The 16450-nt window shown below is 37.1% G+C and overlaps 1 protein-coding gene across 7 annotated transcripts in view; it reads right to left on the bottom strand.

Moving 5' to 3' along the window:
- Positions 1 to 16450, bottom strand: part of OSBPL6 (oxysterol binding protein like 6) — a 111071-nt gene that overhangs the window by 11048 nt on the left and 83573 nt on the right. For 5 of the 7 annotated variants that reach the window (XR_010071886.1, XM_063340497.1, XM_063340498.1 and 2 more), the window contains 13 exons: positions 15902 to 16067; positions 14800 to 14930; positions 12677 to 12784; positions 10143 to 10280; positions 8682 to 8769; positions 8227 to 8480; positions 6053 to 6190; positions 5634 to 5697; positions 4948 to 5026; positions 3523 to 3667; positions 2298 to 2442; positions 1415 to 1541; positions 714 to 836 (listed from right to left, as the gene is read on the bottom strand). Coding sequence is in view for 6 of the 7 variants with exons in the window: in XM_063340497.1 (XP_063196567.1) it covers positions 714 to 836; positions 1415 to 1541; positions 2298 to 2442; positions 3523 to 3667; positions 4948 to 5026; positions 5634 to 5697; positions 6053 to 6190; positions 8227 to 8480; positions 8682 to 8769; positions 10143 to 10280; positions 12677 to 12784; positions 14800 to 14930; positions 15902 to 16067 (1706 nt within the window). In the remaining variant the exon portion in view is untranslated. The remainder of the gene's footprint in view (positions 1 to 713; positions 837 to 1414; positions 1542 to 2297; positions 2443 to 3522; positions 3668 to 4947; positions 5027 to 5633; positions 5698 to 6052; positions 6191 to 8226; positions 8481 to 8681; positions 8770 to 10142; positions 10281 to 12676; positions 12785 to 14799; positions 14931 to 15901; positions 16068 to 16450) is intronic. The other 2 variants (XM_063340500.1, XM_063340502.1) reach the window with 1 other exon arrangement.

Below are 16450 nucleotides of genomic sequence, written 5' to 3'. Positions count from 1 at the left end.
GAAAACAGCTAAGATACAAATCTGTTGTCTGACCTGTGTGGGCAGGTCTTAGAGCCACATAAAGCCTCTTTGGCCATTACAGATTGTGATTATGTGCAGGGGATCAACCAAGAGATCTAGTTTGCAGAATGCAAGCCTTTTACCATTTATATTGTTTGTCTCCTCTGTATTTGGCTCATCTTCCACTACAAAACTGCACCAAGCACATTCGACCTTCTCACTTTTGATTCCCCATCCTAAACATCCAGCTATTTGGTATGACTATCCCTTGTTTCAGAGGAATTTAAATGTATGTGTATATATATATAAACACATTTATATGTACATTTTATAGACATATATATGGATGATATTGTTGTTCAGGTCACTATTTATTACTTTGCTGATGCAATGACTTAAAACAATAACATAGTTAAATCTTAGATCCTAATATTATACTTCTATTCCACTTAAAAGTTCAAAAAACATTGGCCAAGGGGAGCAGCAGGCTTTTATAGCTGTTGCCCATTGTGAGAAAATGATCTTTCAAATTATGAAGCTTTAACTATATAAAAAATTGCTTCAGGCAGAGATCAAGTATCTGATTATTTTTCTTAAAATTGCCATTTTCCAGGCTTTCATGATTAACAGACTACACTGGTGGTAATCCGTGTAGTACTTTGTCTAGTCACACTATAGAAAACTGAGACTTAGACTGAAATGAATAGACTCACTTAAAAAATTTGGGTACATATTCAATGCTGTTTTCTTCCATGTACCGCCTCCGAGCTCTCTGGAGTTCCTCTATTCTTTGTTTCTCAGATGCTGCCGCTTCTACATTTCCTTCCTCCAGAAGCCTGTATGAATAACAGCAGGTACTATAGCAATCATACAGTGTCTAGAACAAGGGATTTTCTAGCACCAGTCATCACAAAAGACATGCAGACGCCAAGCCTGTTGTCTGTGTTGTACCCACTTTCAGATCTCGTCATAACCTCATAAAATAAGAATAACTGAGATGCAACTCCCCAGTTACATGTACCTGACCTATAACCTAAGGTATATACTTTCTTCAGTAACTTCAGCATAATGCAAAAATTGAAGTACTATGAACTGAGAATTAGGAGGGAATTAACATTGCTTCCATTCATAGGAGGAGCTATGACATTTCAGAGCCTGTCCTTCCAGTTTGTTATGAGGAATCTTACCTCTGCCCCAAGATTGCACTATAGCTTTACTATACCAACAAGATGCTTTCTACTTTCCCTCAACTGGGTGAAACGGAACTTTGATTGCAATACTGAATACCTTCTCTGCTACCAGAATCCTCCAAAGCTTAGCTCAAACTGTAGCGAAGATACAGATAAAATTCAATACTCAGCCAAACCCAACCCTAAAGCCACCAAATATTAAGTGTATAAATAAGCATTCTTGCCTTTGATCCGGCCTGAATCGTGCATCTGTTGAAGGAAGAAGATCTTTCAGTAAAGGATCTAATTCATTGAGCTCAATAGCAAACCTCGTGAAGCCATAATAACGTTCATAATTGGTTGGCATGGAGCCTGTATGAATATGTATGAGAAGGAAAAAAAAGCTTTTTAAACTATTACTCTAAATATGCAAGACATTCATTTATTTATTAAATTATAACAGCAAAAATGTTAATGTTTTATTCTTACATACAATTAGAAAAGCTTCAAAAGCTATTGTCTAAGTGGAACAACATTCACTAAATATTAATTTCAACTGCTTACCCTGCAGAGTTTGTAATTACATGCTAATAGATTCAAAATTTTTATGATCTTCCTTCCTTTTTAAACAAAAATTACTGTTTTCAAGATCTTCAAGTTAAACATAGTTTCCTGTTCCCAGAAAGTGGGCTTATCAAATGTCTGTATAAAAGCTAACCTTGCCACCTCTGAAGACCAATCCTTTAGGCTACTAAATCATTAAGACAACAAACTCAATAAACTGGCACCTCCTTTTTGTCGATTCCAAATAAGCTACCCTGCTCTCTGTGAGAAGGCAGGCAGACGGGCCCAGATATCCAATTTTTTTTCTTAACGTTATTCTTATGTTGACCCCAAGACCCCAGAATATTTGACCAGGAGTCAGACTGAGATGTAGAAGACTATGCCCTGTAAGAACATTTCCATTTACCATTATTATGAACTCATGCAAATTCTTGTTCATTTGTCTAGCCACAAATTGAATTTTCTCCAGTAGTATTTTGTGTATTTAAAATTATGGCTTAAAAAGCTTTACATAGTTTAGGATCACACTACAGTGCCTGCCAGAGTTTCTAACAAGCTTCTTACCTGGCCTCCATATGCATTTGGCTGAAGGTGCAACCCCACAATAAAGGCCTTCATGCCACTTTCCAAAAAGGCGATGAACCACCTTCCCTTCTTGATCTATCACAACACCCTGGACCTCATTTACATTTGAATTCCAGTAGTTCACCTGCAAGTTTAAAAAAGAATTACTAGTTCACACTGGTTTTCGTATTACCCATTGTACCAAGACACATACTGCATGAATCTTAATATGTGTCACCAACTCTCCAAACTTTCTATCAGAACAGCTCACCTGGAACCAAGAATATCAGAATTTGAAATTCAGATGATCTGAATATTAATTGATTTAGCATACGAGAAACCCTGAATAATTTGGTATGTAGTTTTGGTATAAAGGTATTTAAATTATTGTTGTTCATTAACCCAAATCCCACACAATCCAACAAAAATGACACTTTGAAAGCTGCAAGATCAGAGGTAGCTAACTGAATATACCTGTACGTGTAAGAGAATCCTTTGACAGGTGATGCACACTACTGTTTGCAGCAGGGAAGGTGGTCAGCCACTATTACTTCTTATTTGTTGCTTTCCATTTCTCTTCTCTGTTTTGCTTTTCTTAGACACATTTCTCTCTTACACCTTCACCCACTGAGGCAGTTGCCCATTCTCAGAACATCCGTCAAAAGATTAATTTCAGATTTACAGTAATGCACCATTGCTAACACTGCAATGCTACTGATGTATTTTGTTGCAATATGAAGACAAACTTATTTTTATAGAAATAATTGATAGTAACATAGCTATACAGTGATCTGGTTTTATATATGGTCCTCGCCTGGATACTAAAATACTATGAACCAAAGCAGCATTTTTTAATCTAAAGAGACAAAATATTGACTGCCAAGTTCTAGTAAAGGCAGAATTAAAATGGCACAGAAGTCCACAGTGACTTTGCATTTTCATTGTGGTAATAGAAAAGAAATTCTGACATTTCATATTTAACCTAAACCCAACAACAGTATAGCACACAGCTCTACAGCAATGCAACACGTCGATATCAAACGTTCAATGGAATACAGCCATACTACTTGACATAGCCCTCTCATTTGACAAGTTACATATTTACAAATGTTTATAAGACAAAACGTGGAATGTAGATTTCAGGAACACCGAAGAAACAGCTTGATGTATGCTTGAACTATGCAGTTTTATGAATATAAGGTATGTATTAGAATACATAGATTACCTTGACAAATGTGAGTTTACAGATACAAACACTGCTTTTTGTGTTTCTGATAGTTATCTCTCCATAGTGTTCTATCCACCTCCTTCCACTAAGAATATTATGTATGCAAGTAGTGACTTTGTTCCAGACATAGTAGTCTCCATACCTAAGAAGAGATTAACAAGTAGTTGGTAACATGTATTAATCATGATCATTACGGACGAAAAAGTAAAACATAGCTCCATTATCATAAATACAAGACCATATTCCTCAAAAATGTTTGAAACAATAGCTAACTTTATTAAAGCACTGATTCTGGGTACATCACTAACCCTCCATAGAGCCGTTCATCTAAGCTCTAGCGCAGAGATCTAAAGAATGGTGCTATGAACCACGAATGAAGACACTATGAACCACTGAAGCCCTGCACGAAATATTCACTGTCCTCAAAGCATTAAGTGCTTTGGCCGCAAATCCTTTAGGGGCAGGACAGTGAACAAAGATCAACATAACGCTGAACTGAGGCTATAAGAAGACAATGTAATTAAATTACAAATAGAATAAAATAAATATGGAAAGGAGATAACAGAAAGGAAGTAGGAAGCAGGAGCTCACTGGCACATTATCCCTTTCCCTCTGTAACAACTACTCAGAGTCAGAGCATCTCCATTGGCAAATAAGGGAATAAAATGAGGGAATTATACTGCGCAAAGCACATTCTCCTTCAGAGCTGAGGGGCAAGCATGAAGACAGAAGACAAAGATGCTCCTGAGTCCACTTCAATTTCATGAGATGGATAAAGAGGTGGAGTGATGCCATACTGTTAGAGGCAGAAGGAAAGGCTGGCTGCAATGTACAGGAGCGGGAATAGCACTGCAAAACCAGCAGACATTTAAAGTATCCTCTCCTTGCATATTCTCAGGATTTACAACTTGCAACTAGTCTTATCTGTGGTGAAGCTTCTTCTCACTACTCTGTCAACATCTGAAGAACTTGTTTTAGCCTATCTAAATTTTGAAAAATGACCTTACATTATTACCAGTGGTTGTTCTGAGGGAACACTTAGCAGTATTGAGACCCTTAGTAAGGACAGTGAAGCTCCTAACAGTCCTATATTGCAGCCTTGTTCTGAACAGTTGATCACTACTGGACATATAGAACTTGGGTTCTCTCTCCTAAAAAATTTCTATCCCCCTCTGTGTATCACTTTCTAGACAGCTTGTATATTTTTCCTCCAAGAACCCAACTGGATATTCAGGCTCAAAAATGCTTCAGTATTCCCACCTGTACACTAAGGAGAGATTTGAGCTAGGCGCTAACTCTCAGCAGCACAATTCATGGGATACTGCATACGTCTGCATACACTTCCCCCAATCCATTCACAAGGCAGCACAGATTAGATTGCAGCAAAGACTGAAAGCAAAAGGAAATAGGACACTAGCTTACTTTGGAAGAGTCACATTCAAGGTTCCAACTGGCAGAATTTCCATTGATTTCCCCCAGAATTTGTTTTTCCACCTGATATCTGAATGTAATAGTGAAAGATTTACAAAACTGAAAAGACCGCTCTTACAGTGATCTGCGTAGCGCACGAAGATGATCTATGCTAGACCATCCAGTTTAAAACAGGACAGTATGAGGTTGCCATGAAATTACAAAAGAAAAAAAAACACAAAACCAGAAAAATTACATTAGGTCAGAAAACCCAAAAATAAGTTTGATTTTCTTCTAGGAGTCTTGCCTGTGCTACACTACTCTCAAATCTCATGAAAACATTCAATACAAATTAAATGCATATGCCAGTAGATACACAAGGAAAGAAAGGGCTGCTTGTTCAACTGTGTAAAAAGAACTGCTTGTGTTTCTAAGAAATAATAATTTTCTTGGTAAAAAGCTTTTAAGCAGAAAAATATAAACAGACTGCAAGCGACAAGGGAAGGTGTAACACATCCGCTCACTCTTAAGAATTAGAATTTAGAGTGAAATAATTCAGAGCATCAGTTTGTAAGAAGTTACTACAAAAATAAGTATATAAATTTTGAGTAAGTTCCAAATGCAAAGCTCAGCTTGTACAGACAAAGTTTTTACTTGCTAATGAAAAAAGTTTATGCTTTTAAATTAAAAAAGTATACCTTGCCAAAACACAAAGTTCTTCGATTCACAGTGACAGGCCGAAATGGGAGGATGGTGGCTAACCTGGAAAACAGTTTGGCTGAGTTAAAAACAACTCATTTTCATTTCTAAGATAATACAATTGTTACTGCAGTATGAAAATACTAAATAGCACACACCATTTATCAGCCTATGTTGCTATGAAAACAGATTCAACTTAAGTTTGTACTTAAAACACTACGTTCTTAAAACACTTACTTGTGATTACTATAAAAAAATATACCTTCTAGTATTTAATGAAGTTCACTCATACTAACAACCTTTCCTTACTACTAAGAAAGTGAACTGTTCTAACTAGAAAGAAAAAAAAAAAAGATTACTCAATAAATTAAAGAAACCAAAATCTAAACAGGAGGATCTATCTAGAAACAAGCTTTACCTGCTCTGAGAAAAATCGAAACCCTTTGTCTTCTCTAATACATTCATAAGTTTCACCAAGCACTGGGTTGAATGGCTTGCTTCCTGCTCTGAAGTAGGTAGAGGCATAGCCTGACGCTGCAAAAGCAGCTATGAGAACCTGTGAAAATACAGACAAGAACGGAACTGAGAACAGGCAGAGATTCTTGTGTATATGCCATCACTATGTGGTATCGCCCAACTCACTCCACTCCAGAGTGAAATCTGGACGGAGGAAGCATGGCTGAGAGTGAAGCCATACATTCCAGCCAGAACCAGTATAAACCGTGTTTCTTTTGTTGATATCATTTGTTTATCTTCATGGCCTCAGTCAGTCTCTTTCAACAGTCCCCTAAAATAATAATCTGCACAAGATACTGTTTTTCTACCTTTAAACAGGCTTATCACTAATGATCTAAAACACACACCCAGCTCTAGTTTATGCTCCCTGTGAATAAGTATTATATGACAACTTCTAATGACAAGATCACATGCCTTTTTCCTATGGGAACTATTTTATTTAGTGTCAAACATAAACAGTTCTCAGTTAGGATGTCCTTAATGCAGAGTTAAGGTTCTGCTAACAGTGGCGTGAACCTTAACCAGGTCCCCCCCTCCTCATGGTAGCAAGGTTCTAACACCCGTGTGAGTTTTTACATGCTTTGTTTTCTTCCCACTATGAAATGGGTGCTCCATTCTTTCTTTATTTCATATTATTCATAAATGCAGCATCAGTAGAATTCACGCTCTTTTCACAGGCTTTTCTTCAACAGTAAAAACCTTCATTCTTCCAAAACCTTTTTCATTAATTTAACTATAAGACAATACAGAGAAACGAGGGGGTTTACTATCCTTATAATATATAGATCAATGACAAGAAAAAAGTTTCCACTACTTTTGGATGCTTATTTAAGATAGCAAAGTCCCAATTTTTCAAAGAGTGGTGAAGAAACAGGTAACTTATTCACAGCAGTGCTACCACTGATGCTTCGGGTACTCAGCACTTCTGCTAAGTAGTCCCACATGCTCCAGACTGGGTGTGCAATTTGCATTTTTTAAGTGCTTGTTAAAAGTTTGGGTTGTATCCCCCAGGATTGCAGAGATACCTGCAGTAGAGAAGGGAATTGAATCCAGTTTTGCAAGGAAGCTTTTGGTTGCACCATGGCTTTTCCTTCCTGAACTCTCCTGATTCCTTCAATACTCACCTTCCGAGCTTCTCAGCAAAGGAGGCAGAGTCCTACAGGCAACCAACCTGCTTTATTCAGTACAACCCTGCCCAGTCACTACAGGATCTCCCTTTTCTGAGGGATATAAGGAGCCTTGTAGGCAAACAGCATGTGATGATAAATAATTCAGCCCCCTGTCATAAGACAGGTCCAACTTCTTCAGTGGCAAGGAAAAAATACCAGTGTTCAGGACCCCTCGTTCTGCTGCAGGCTACGTGAACATGGCAGTTCATGGACCCGAGCATTGTGGCTATATGAGAGCCACAGGCAACCTCTCTTTTTCCAATTATCCACAGTACTGCCAACCCGTACCAGGAAACAGTAGATATGTTCAGCAACAACATCGACAGCTTTCCCCTAACAGTTTTTCCCTGTTTCTTCTGAGGAAAAGGAAACATGACAGATCAAAACATCTCGAGAACTGAACATAGGCTATTGGCTGCCAGTTAAAAACATAAGACATACTTATAGGGGAGCTGAAGTCAGGCTGCCCAGGCAAACTTTGTTTTGGTATTTTGGAAATTCTCTATTAGGAATTACCTAGGATGACATCCTATTGACACCTACATTGATCATAAGCCAGCCACAGACTTGATTAGCTCTTGGACGCTGCTGGACTTGACCACTGAAAGCCAGGAAAGGATGCTGCAGGGTTAGAAACTGCCACTGCCTACATATGTAGTCCTAGAGAGCAAGATCAGTCTTCACATCAGTGAATCACAATTGCTGGACTTGGTTTGAGGTCAAGAAAAGTCCTTCAGCCTTGTTCAGATCAAACCTACCACCCGTAATTGTTCACAGGATTCGTCTGACCCAGCAGGGAGGTCTGTTGTCTGTGAGCAGAAAGAGCAAGAGAGGACCCTGCACAGACCTCCACTCAACAGTTTCCATTTTACTACGGACATAAGTAGTGTTACACTGAATTTATTACCATGCGTTCATAAGGATCATCTGTTTCAGCAGCCTTGTCCAAGAGTTCACTGTATTCCAGCTCTTCACAAAGATGTTGCAAGGTATTCAGAGGTTCATTTAGCTCAACTGGCATGGATACTTTGGAAAGATCTTTGCCAATGTTATTTCTCAAAATATTCCACAGATTGATATTACTGGTGTCAGGGCTGGGAGCTGGGAGACAAGTTCTCCGTCCATTCCTGAATGCGCCTCCTGTTAGCTCACCATTGAGAACTGGGAAGGGAAAAAAAAATATTATCATAAGAAAGCACAGATTAAGAAAGACAGACTTATCCATTGAACCAAGTCACCACCAGAACAAGCAAGCCCAACTTCACTGATTTCAGCTGAGCTGGTCTTGTACAGACATGCAGTAAATCTGGTACATGAACATAACCAACGTAATTTCCCAAAGTTTAAAACATAGCCGAATACTTTGCCGAGAAATGTTGTCTGCAACACTGGTGTTGTCCTCAGATATATTATCACTCACATCACTGATATAAGATTCATCATCAGAAGCCTAAAACATGAATAAAATATCAATTAAGCCAAACACACATAAAATATACTGACAAATTAGACAAAAATAATTAAATGAAACACAAATATTCAAGGAAATCATCTCTACCCAATTAGAGCTTTTAACTAAATCAACTGGATGTTTTAATCAGCCCATATTGCCAATACACTAAAAGTGTCAAAACAAATTCTATGCTCTCCTTATGTTTCTGAATTCCTTATTATGAAGCCAAATATAGATATTACATTTGCAAAAGGGTGACTTCAAATGAGACCAGAGATGAACAAAAAATTGACAGTGTAACGTGCTGGGGATGGGAGGTGAGAAGAAACAGTTGGATTTGTGCTCTTCAGGAGGAACAAAACAATAAAACTCTGCTTATGTTTCAGTAAAAAATTATATGAAAATCTACTTATTTTGCAAAACAAGAACTAGATCAGTGTTAAGACTATTTTTAATAAATTTCTTTTACAAAAAATATTTTTTTTCAGAAATATTACTTTCAAAATACTTTACAGTGTTTACTGATGACAGGGTATTATAAGGCCTATGCCATTTGGGGGTGATTTTGTAAAGTTTGTGTTTTATTTATACCATACAGACACACCAACTTTTTATGCTGATATAGACAATCCAGACTATTGAGATAACATGTACTTTACATCTATCAGAAGCAATAAGATAAGGAACCATTCCATTCTTTAGATGAGCAACTCTAGCCGTGGTTTTGCCAACTCGTAACACACGAGCAAGCCTTGTCAAAGAGAAAATATGGTTGCACACTCTTATTTCCTCTTACAGAAGAGTTGTGGTAGACCACAGCACTACTATGGCTTCATAAAAAAAGTATTTAAAAAAAAAATCAATAATTTTTTAAAATTGAAGAATTTATTCAGGATAGCACAGCAAAGGTGTGGACAGCAACGTGATTCAGGAGCCTGAACTGTATCTGACTGCTTCAACTTTGAGCTTGAGTGAGCCAATTTTTCAGGGTTTTGTCTACTTCTCTGATTACAGAGAATAATTTTATATGTATAGTAGAAGACTTTTTTAAAGAATATTTTAAAATCTAAATTAGGCGACTGCATAGTCAGATGTAATTGCTCCTATGTCATTCATATCTGAAGCTCCATAGTCTAGCAAGGACATGTACTGAACATAAGCTCCTGACACAAACAACTTTCAACTCAGTTTTACACTTCGGGGAGCTTCTGCATCCCATCACAAGGGAGTCTCGGGTTCATTTGTCTACACCTTATAGATTCTGATACCTTTTTATTCTAAGTAGCATTATATAAAAAAAAAAATCCACTAGGGGTAGCAATACCTAAATCTGTCCAACGGCAAAGCTGCAGCATGCTGTCATAGCCTACCTCGTTTTCTGAGGAGCTGGCAGATAGAAGCACTTCCTGTGCATCAAAGAACTCTGAAACGGATTCAGACATAGAGAGCCTGCTCTCATTAGAAACTTGCTGAGACAGTGGCAAACTGACATGAATTTGTTCACCCGTCTGTAAATAGATCACAGAAATATAAAATTATTATTTCTAATATAAAAGAAATATGTATAGAAGGGGGAAATCACCTGAATAATTTTTCTATGCCAAATTATAAGCACAGATAGTAAAACCAGCATTTTAGTAGGGCTTTGTGCATACCTAACAGATGAGACTTTAACAGCTACAAAATAAAGTGCATTTTGAGCAGTGAGATACACATCTTCATTTCAGGCCTGCTCAGCATCAGCTGCTAAGTTTTAGCAGCACAAAGAATCACAGATCTAGTTCTGTATCCAGAGGAATGATTTTGTGGACAATAGCTGGATTGTGTCAGACAAGTGCAACCATGAAATTCAGATGAAAAGACACCTGTTCATAACAAATTACGTGACTGGGAGCTAGCTGGGATACAACCAAAACTCAAGTATAAAGCTTTATAAGGTCAGGAAGTTACTTTCAAAATAAGTGCGCTTGTGAATGAGTTTAGTAACAAATGTTTTAAATGTTTGAATACTCAGGAGAATGGCTATAGTATATATTTATGTGCTTTTATCCCATGTTTGTAGTCCAAATCTCATTTGGGTTACACCATTAACACTGAATCAATACTACTAAAAGGAATGAACTCTCTATGGTTTATTATAAAGAGAATTTAACAGCAAAGGCAAGGGTTCAAAATTGTATTATGTGTATATCAGTAGGGGGACAAGCTAATTGAAATAGTGGAACATATCTTCCTCTTCCTGCCATTGACGGCAGGAACATCAGGTTTCAACATGTTACCCTACAGGCTATCGCTTTAAGAAGGGGGGAAAACAAATTAAGATTTTCTCCCTGTATCATCCCACCAAAGGAGCTGCTGCTGTGGAGGGAAAGAGGCTTCTGACTTAATCCCTTAATTTATACAGCATGTTGCTTCTGGGAGATAATACAGATGAAACTACTGAAGCCCTTCTAAACACAGTTAACTCTTCAGATTGCAACTCCATCCCCATTAATCTTACTACAGAGGTCCTGCAAATGGTTTTGTTGACATCTTAATCCTGTAGAATTATTCTATATAGTTGCCTCAAAATGCATTAACAAAAATAAAATCACAAACGAGCCAAGAGGTCAAAAGCCATTCCTTTTTACTGGGTCTTATAAACTTGTAGATGGATTATGATGTTTGATGAATTATAATGGAAGTAGAAGCTCATTTCACTGTTATCTTTACATGAAGTGATTAAAACTTGAAGGTTTTGCATAAGCTAGAGGGACTTGGAAAAATACACATGCCTCTACCTGAAAAAGATTCTCACACAGGCATTATCTACACACTGCAAGATTATATATATAAAGCAATCAAGAGAAGAAGCGAATAAGGGATCTGGGAATCTCCTTGAAAAACTCCTTCAATCAGACACACTTGAACCAAGATAACAATGTACATATGAAAAAAACAAACAAAAAAAAAACCAAAAAAAACCAGCTAGCCAACAAAAAAATACAAAATAGAAAAAATGGTCATTGCTCAGAGCTTCACTGCAGATTGCTGTGCTGTGGCACTCCTTCCCCTCTATCTTCTGTCGCTAGTCTCTAACATGCTGGACTCTTAGAAAAATGGTTTGGATGTTTTCAGAAAGCAAATAAACAAAAGTAATTGGAAACATATTTTCACCTTCCTTTCTTGTTGGAAGAAATAATTAGGAGAGAAGAGTATGTTAACTGAAATGGCATATGCATAGAAAAAAAACAGTGGAAAAGACAAATGAAAAATATTTTGGTAAAATGCAAGCAGAATCATTGTCAAAGTGACCATATTAATTGTAACATATTACAGCTCACAAATTGAGATTTGTGCTTCTCATGAGAGAAGCTGACCTGCTATTAATACAAATGTTCGGTAATCTGTTGACTGAGGAAAGCAAAACAAGAAAGACTAGATGTTGCAAACATGATATTAGCATAGTGATTGGTTCATTGACTGAATCTTTTGATTTCATCAGTGCCACTCAACACATTACACATTAGGCCCTCTAAGCACTTGCAGGATCAGGCCATTAAATACTTCAGTGTGCTGTTGATTTGGCAAGAAACCAAGATACAGAATTGGTTAGCTAGTGCGTGTTACAGTCAAATACAGTAAAAACCTCACTAATTCCCACAGCCCAGAATTAATATTCCAAAACTGGATTCCTTCCCCGTTTCTCTGCAGAGACCAAACTGAGTTCTTTCATGAGATCTGAAATATGCAAAATAAAAGACAGAAGTTTTCTTTTATGTAGGGAAAATACAATCTGACTTTTTCTATAAATGAACACTTGCCAATCTGAAAAATTCCGTAATTTGCCAGGTGTGTTTCAGCTATTAGTGAGAATTAGCAAGGTTTGATTGTACTCTAAATCCATTAAAGGCCAAAGTCTTACCTCATCAGGACTAGGGATAATATTTACACTGACAACCTGATCACAAATAACAGATTCTGAATGTATTCTGTTCAAGCGACTCCTTAGTTCAGCATTCTGGTTGAGAGCCTTAAAATAAAAATTGCACATTTCATTTAAAATTAAAAGTAAGCGTTAAACAGGAAAAAAGAAAAAAAAAAGCAGCTTCTTCCCACCAATTTCCTAAGAAATCACATGATTTAGTGTTTTGGTTGGTTTGCCTTCAGTGATTTTCAAGAGGCAGGGGGGACAGATATTCTCCTAGAATGTAGCAATGGCATCGTACCTTAATTCTTCAGATAGCTCTTTGACAGGTGTACTGGTGGGTTATGTACATTATGGAAATGGGGAGTGAATGCAACAAGAAAGAATGAAACTGTCGAACAAACAGGAACTACCTGCAAAATGCCCAAAGAGGCAATTCTTGGTTTAGAACTATACAGCCCTTTCTGAGCCAAGGTTATCAGCACATAGAGCCTGCAGAAGGAAACTGCTTCCCTCGCTGCAAAAACAACATAATTGCTAGTATCATTGGGTGTTTGCCCATCCAGGTCCTACTGATCCATTAGAGTGTCACAAATACCAAAAGAATTCAACTGGTGTCTGGTATCTGCTGATTTTTCTCCTTTTTTAAAGCCCAATCTAGTTCCTAAATTTTTGTGCATATATACATATTGCTTGTTATCTAGAAAGACTCACGTGCAAGATTCTGAAATCCAGAAAAAGTATATTATGTTACATACCTAGAACACGAACTGACTTAACCCTAATATATTCCCAGCACTGACCATTATAGAAAAGAACAACAGACAGACATACTATTTTAGTGGAAAATGATAATGTAGTAAGAATCTTCTGCCTCACCCTAGTGCAAACTCAGGAATAGATTGCATGAATGTACTGAAACAAAGTAGGACCAAAGTAAAATAGGTTAGCTTAAACTTTCACTAAACAGTTTAAATTACTCCATTTTGCTTTGTTCTGAAATGGTCTGGGCATGTTCACAGTTGACATCTACCAGGAAGGGAAGGTGATGACCACCGCAGCCTGGCAGTAGCTTCTTAAACTGCTCAAACCTGGTCATGAGACTGGTCAAACACAGCTGTCTGACAAAGGTCAAATTTCCACTTATTCCCCATTGAGACTATGAAGTAACGTGTGATGGTGACTTTTAGACTGACCCTGGAGGCCTGGGACAAGAAGAAAACATGACCACTTATTTCATACAAGTTGCTAATAAGTCTCCACATGTCTTGGTTAAAGTTGTACCAATAACCAGAAATGGTTACCCTTATCTCTTGTCCTTAACCTTTCTTTATTACAACACATGTTAATCCATCTGCGTAACATGATACAGATATATCTATAGAAATGTTGTGCATTAATTTTAATCTCATAGCAAAAACCTCCAACCCAGTAACAGTGTACGAAATTATATACGCATTTGGGTGAAGTTCTGTTTGCCTTTAAAACTCTGCTCACATCTCTTGCAGATGCAGCACTCCACACCAATCCATTCTTCAGAGTAAAAGCTTTTATGGTTTCTTGACAATGAATTAAAAAAAGATTGAGTTATTTTTCAACCTGAGGAGTTACTGTTGGTTTACCTCTTCTTCCCCACTAAAGCCAATGACAAGTTTTCCTTTGGCTTCAGTGGGAGAGGTGCTGGACAGTAATAGGTGTGTATCTGAAAATCCAATTTACCCACGATTATCCTGCAATCCATGATTTCTTTTGCAGTTAGAGATATGGACAAATCTGAAAACATACAGTCAAAATTAAAAATTTAATTATGAAAATAAGAATATCTCCTTGGCTGTGCTGGAAACAGCTCCAGGAAAGATGTCTACCATTTGTATAAAAACATTTGATCCTTTTTCTTTACTGTGGAAAACCATAACAGATACATGCTTGCACAAACAAACGATATCCTTCACCTCCACATGCATTGAGGTTAGGCCTATTTCATAGGAGAACATACAGCATCGTTCTGGTCAAGAACTTGCCTTTTTCTTGGCTCCTTCTACCTCAGGAAATGGCCAAAATACAAAAGAAATAGTGTATGTGGCAAAGGTAGATGCATGTAAAATCAAATCAGAACATACCTGAGAGAGGGACTGTCTGAGGTGTGCTATTTGAGCATTGTGGCCTGTAAGATCCTGCTCTGAAACAATCTGCTTAAGCTTCTCCTTCTCTATAGCTATGCTGTTAAAGGCAGACTTCAAAAGAGAATGCACTAAGCAAAAAGAAAAAAAGACAACAAGTGTTTTCTCAGCTACGGAACTACACATTGACATCTATTACAATATTTCAGCAATAAAGACAGAGAGTGAGATTTCCATCCCACAATTATGGAAATTTGAAGCAAAGATCTGAACTTCAAATAATCTGTGCCAAATTAAGTACAAACACTTACAGCTTGAGGTTGTAATGTGCATACGGTATGTTCACACATATGTCATTTGAGCATATTCTTGGGGATGAACGTATGGGAAGGTGCATATTTGGAAAACCTGTGCCCAACGTGTGTTCTTTTCTTTCTGTTTTTTTATTTTTCTTTTCAGCATAACAAAAAATCAGTTCTGCTAAGACTTAAGATTGCACTAATAAAGGGGATTACTTGGTCTTTAAACAGGTTTTTGACATTTTTTAAGATATCAGTCTCACATTTTTCCTGTGTTTGTTATATAACAGATAGCAAACTGATAACAAACCCTTTTAAAAATAGTATTTTCAGTCTGTAGAACCATTCATTTATTGGCAATAAAATGACATTTCTGAAGTACACTCTAGTGATAAACTCTTCTTCTTTTATTTCCACTGACATAGAAAACATTGCACAAAAATGAATTGCACAACATTATATATAGCAATGACATTCTGATACATCTTTGGGGAGAATTAAAGTGTTTTACTAAAAAAAAAAATTGTTTGCAAATTCAGTCATGTATTTACAAGATGCAGAAAGTAGTTCAGAAGACTTCTAAAACAATCTTTTATCAGTTTACCTATCTCTATATTCATGACATCCATAGAAAACGTAAGAAGGATAATACATGTTGCCTTTACGTAAGTCACCTGCCCAGCTAAAAATTCATATACAATATCATCTAATGCAGACAAATGCCTTGGCGGTAATTAAGTGACGTCAATAAAGAAATAAAACAAAGTAGCAGAATAAAGGAAAGGCTTGACATTTCCAGTTACCTTTTTGCGCCATCAGGCAGAATTCTTCTTGAAGTTTCATGTACTCAGTGGAGCACTCCAGAGGGTCCGTTACATGGCTTGGGGGAGTCTGAAACTCAATGTCTGCACAAAGGTTGGGATTGGATGAATGTAGTCGAACGGGTGACATTGTAGCACTGAAAGGGACCTACAGGAAGAAACAGTGAAGAAATATTGTATAAGTTGCAACCAACATTTTGACTCTGTTGGAGAAAATACAAATTTCTTCTCAAAACAAAAGACTTAGTTCACAATGTGAAGAACACAGTAAGAGCGAACATGTAACTTTTTACTCTCCTAAATCTCAACGCAGCTGATGCAGAATTCTCTTGAAATTTTTCCACTGAAACAGACAAAAGAAGGCCTAAGTACATAGCTAACAGCTAATGATGAAGCATGTCAATTTTAACATTTACAAAAAAATGGACCATTTCCTAATGCTTAAAAGATGACTGGAAAATTGAACCATGACACATGCTGCTTTATATTTGGACATTTGAGACTACATGAAATAGGACTCTGTTGTTACAA

The sequence above is a fragment of the Chroicocephalus ridibundus genome, chromosome 7 (genome assembly GCF_963924245.1).
Source record: "Chroicocephalus ridibundus chromosome 7, bChrRid1.1, whole genome shotgun sequence".
NCBI lineage: Eukaryota > Metazoa > Chordata > Aves > Charadriiformes > Laridae > Chroicocephalus > Chroicocephalus ridibundus.
This window is presented reverse-complemented; position numbering and strand designations above follow the sequence as displayed.